The 4,365-nt window shown below is 40.3% G+C and overlaps 1 protein-coding gene across 2 annotated transcripts in view; it reads right to left on the reverse strand.

Moving 5' to 3' along the window:
* Nucleotides 1–1,399: 1,399 nt before the first annotated feature.
* Nucleotides 1,400–4,365, reverse strand: part of galnt17 (polypeptide N-acetylgalactosaminyltransferase 17) — a 35,283-nt gene continuing 32,317 nt past the window's right edge. Inside the window, exons 10-11 of one of the 2 annotated variants that reach the window (XM_014033517.1) lie at nt 3,510–3,671; nt 1,400–2,393 (exon numbers count right to left, since the gene is read on the reverse strand). In XM_014033517.1, the coding sequence (XP_013888971.1) occupies nt 2,259–2,393; nt 3,510–3,671 (297 nt within the window). In that variant the 3' untranslated portion in view covers nt 1,400–2,258. Of the gene's footprint in view, nt 2,394–3,463; nt 3,672–4,365 lie in introns of both variants that reach the window. The other variant, XM_014033518.1, reaches the window with a different exon arrangement.

The raw sequence follows: 4,365 nt of genomic DNA on the forward strand, positions 1-4,365 counted from the left end.
TTTCTGTAAAGGTTGAATCGTCCAAAGATATTTTTCTACATTTTAATTAATTTGAAACATAAACTCAGCAGAAAAAGTTAAGAAACTAGTTTTTGGTTGATTAGTTGTTAGAAATAAATCTGTTTATTTCCTCTAAATTAGAGAAAGATTTGTTGGTTTTCCCCAAGAAAAACTTGTCAAATATTCAGCTTTGATTTTTAATACGAGCCGTTAATGAACTGGATGTTTAAAATCTGAATAAACTAAACATTTTTAGCAGTTTAACAATTATTTTAGCCCACAGTGGCGTCAGCAGCATGTGGAAGAACCATACGCAGCCACAACAACCTGATCAGAACAAACTGTTTGGCAGAGAACAACAAATCTGGCTCCACTTAATGGAAATAAAGACTTTTCAACACTATTAAAGTTTATTACCAAAACGTTTTAGTATAATCACTAATCAACACATTTACTCACTTTTTGTGCCGCGTTTATAAGTCAAAGCATAAAAAATAAAATCCAGCATTTCACCTTTCATGGCAGAGATTTAGACTGAGATTATTGAGATGTTTCATGATTTACTTCAACTAAACAGGAAACGTCACGTTCCTCTTCTTACTGCTACAGCTGAGTCCTGCTAACAAACACTAACTGAGCTCTACCTGGTATTTCCTGCAAAGAAACAGCGTTTTAACAGGTTGTCTTATAAACACTGAAAAGCGCTACGTGTACGACTGACTACATGTGAAATAAATAAATTTAAAGTAAAAGTAAGAGAGTTCAACTCACTATTGATTCATGATGAGTAGCTGCTACTGGTGGGCACAACTAAAAGTTAGCATCGCAAAGTCATTATCTGCTATCTAAAAAGTTAGTTTTGCTAATGGTAAATGTGAAAAAATGCAGAAGCGAACGCTAAACAAGTAAAAAGTAGCAGCAGGTAACACTAACTGCTAACATCACTCAGTCTGTCACATCTTCGTCTCCTTCAAAAACCGGTGAGACACAAACTTGTTGTTAGCTTGTTAGCTAGCTTAAAGTCAGCAAAACCTAATTTAGCGGAAGCTAATTGGTTTGCTAATGATTTTCAATATAATGAAAAAGCTAATAAAAAACAAGTAAAATAATCAACATGTGAGAGATGTAGGTTTTTTGTTTTTCCACTTCTCGTGAGCCACAGAAAATGCCACGGCGGTCCTCATTTGGCCCGTGGACCTTGAGTTGACCACCAGATTTAATCTCAATATCCGTAAAACTGACTGAGTTTGTTTATGAAGATCAGCTGTGGCGGCCATCTTGAATCAAGGTGACGAGAAAAGACATTAAATTTTAGACGATTACTTATTCATGAGACATTTAGCTAACACACGTATGAAGCAGAAACGTTAAATATGCACCTTCAGATTGTAAATAAATGTTTGTTTTGAAAACAGGAAACTGTTTATTGGAAGAGAATCTGAGGAGCGACAAAGTTTAACCAAAAACACAGTTTATTGAACTTCACATGCTTGTCGGTGTTCCACCATTGTCAGCACGTCAGCCTCCCACCTGACCCCGACTCAGCAGTTTGAGTCCAGAGAAGTGCTGAGTCAGCGTTCTGTTAGCGTTAGCTTCACCTCAGAGTCGTGCTACGAAACGCTTCAGGTTGAAACAGAGAATCTGTGACGTGCAGAAACAGGGTTTATCTCTGGAGCCCTGTTGGCCATGAAACATTTTTATTTAATTATTATTTATTTTTTTGCGACTTTTTTTTACGACGGCTGCTAAAAAATAGGCTTCAAAATTCACAAACCGTGCCTTATTTTTAAAACGATAAACATTTACAGGGTTTAAACTTCTGAAGGAAGAAAAAATAAAAATCTTTAAGGGTTATTTCTTAAATTACAACTTTGTTTTATTTTTTACACAAACAATTCGTGTTTCTGCTCAGTGCAGGTCGACATGTTAACTCCATGTTGTTGTGTTTTTTTGCATCTTATAAGACATGAGAGAGGATGAAATATTGCAGATATTCTGATGAGAGAAATGTTGAAAATCTTCTCTAAATGAGACATAAAACTTAAAAACACTGGAGAAAAATGGCACAAACAAGAACATCTGAGAAACAGTCCTCATGCGTCATTTCTAGTTTTAAATCTTCACTTAGCAAAAAAAAAAAAAAAGTTGTCCATAACTGAACCTTTCAAAATAAAACTCGTTCCTCGGAGCCTCACGCTGTGAGGTCACGTGACCCATGTGGTCCAACCAGAGTCCAGGGGAACTGCCTGCTCCCTTCATTATTGCTTCATGGCGTTCTTGATGGTCCACCTCTGACCGGAGCAGGGCTGCAGGACCAGCAGGTGGCCGAAGTAAACGTTAGCCGGCACCACCTCCAGGCACCGGCCCGTGGCTCGGTTTATGATGGCGTCGTTCTGCAGGAGGAGGAAACAGAACCGTCAGCTTCTACAGGTTTATTTCACTCTCTCCTGCTCTGAACACAGAAATGAACATTATAAGATTATTAACCAAAACTGAAGATGAGCTAATGAGCTGGACGGTACATAAAACCCTTTAGTTCATTTTGTTACGACTCATAAAAGGTTCCAAAATATTAAATATTGAGTTCTAATTTTGAGGAAACAGACAGTGGATAGAAAAAATCCACACACCTGTTAAATGACAGGTTTTTAAAACATTTCAGAATCTTTTCCACCTTTAATGTGAGTTATAACCTGTACAACTCAATTAAAATACAAAGAAATAATTTAGCATCAGCGAGGCTAGCGACTAGCAAGGATAAGCTGATGTTAGCATCAGCGAGGCTAGCAACTAGCAAGGATAAGCTGGTGTTAGCATTGAAGAGGCTAGTGACTAGCATGGATAAGCTGGTGTTAGCATCATAGAGGCTAGTGACTAGCATGGATAAGCTGGTGTTAGCATCAGAGAGGCTAGCAACTAGCATGGATAAGCTGGTGTTAGCATCAGAGAGGCTAGCAACTAGCATGGATAAGCTGGTGTTAGCATTGAAGAGGCTAGTGACTAGCATGAATAAGCTGGCATTAGCATCAGAGAGGCTAGCGACTAGCATGGATAAGCTGGCGTTAGCATCAGAGAGGCTAGCGACTAGCATGGATAAGCTGGTGTTAGCATRYGAYAGGCTAGCGACTAGCATGGATAAGCTGGTGTTAGCATTAGAGAGGCTAGCAACTAGCATGTATATTGGTTTGAGGGGAAAACTTCAGCTACTAAAAGCTGTGCTAAATATAACATTTAAAAATGTTACTGATTGTAAAGAGCACCTATCAAACCTGATGTTATTAAAACATGTCCAATCGCACAAACTTCTATCATGAGCATTTCCCAGATGCTGATTGGCTCATAGGTCCAAATCTGCACCAATCAAATATAAACTTCCTGTTTGTGTTTTTGGAGCCACATGTAATAAATCTCCACAAAAGATAATTCGTTGTTTGAAACATTATTTGTTATCAGGAAGACTGACCTCTGACCTTCCAGAAACCCAGCAGGATTTCTTTCCTCCTCCTCACCTGAGAGAAGCTCCAGGTCTTCTGCTTCACGCTGGTCACCTTGTCACAGTTCAGGAGCTGCGGGAAGCTGCTGACCTGATCGTCCACCACGCAGCGGGTGTCCTCGCCGGTGCTCCCCAGAGGACCCAGGAACAGCTGGCCCTCTTTAGTGAAGCGCCCCAGCTGTCAGAGATGCAGGAAAATGTCAGAATTCTCACTTCTTCATTGTTTTGCCACAGAGTGATGATGAAGTTGTGGAGGATGACTCATTCCGGCGGGAACTTCCCTTCATCACGTTCAAACAAAAGGGTGTGTTGTTGTTCACAGGAACACGGAGAGGCAAAACAAAATGTGTTTTCCTCTCCGTTGTGTAGCAGCTGCTCTGAGGGTTTCCTGTAAATCAGTGTTATCAGAGGAAATCTCCAACCTACAGAGAACACTAACTGTGACGCTTCACAATCACTGTGAGGCTTCACAATCACTGTGAGGCTTCACAATCACTGTGTGACGTTTCACAATCACTGTGAGGCTTCACAATCACTGTGAGGCTTCACAATCACTGTGAGGCTTCACAATCACTGTGTGACGCTTCACAATCACTGTGAGGCTTCACAATCACTGTGAGACTTCACAATCACTGTGAGGCTTCACAATCACTGTGTGACGCTTCATAATCAATGTGTGACGCTTCACAATCACTGTGAGGATTCACAATCACTGTGTGACGCTTCACAATCACTGTGAGGCTTCACAATCACTGTGATGCTTCACAATCACTGTGACGCTTCACAATCACTGTGACGCTTCACAATCACTGTGACGCTTCACAATCACTGTGACGCTTCACAATCACTGTGACGCTTCACAATCACTGTGA

This window comes from Austrofundulus limnaeus, unplaced genomic scaffold (genome assembly GCF_001266775.1).
Source record: "Austrofundulus limnaeus strain Quisiro unplaced genomic scaffold, Austrofundulus_limnaeus-1.0 Scaffold1762, whole genome shotgun sequence".
Taxonomy (NCBI): domain Eukaryota; kingdom Metazoa; phylum Chordata; class Actinopteri; order Cyprinodontiformes; family Rivulidae; genus Austrofundulus; species Austrofundulus limnaeus.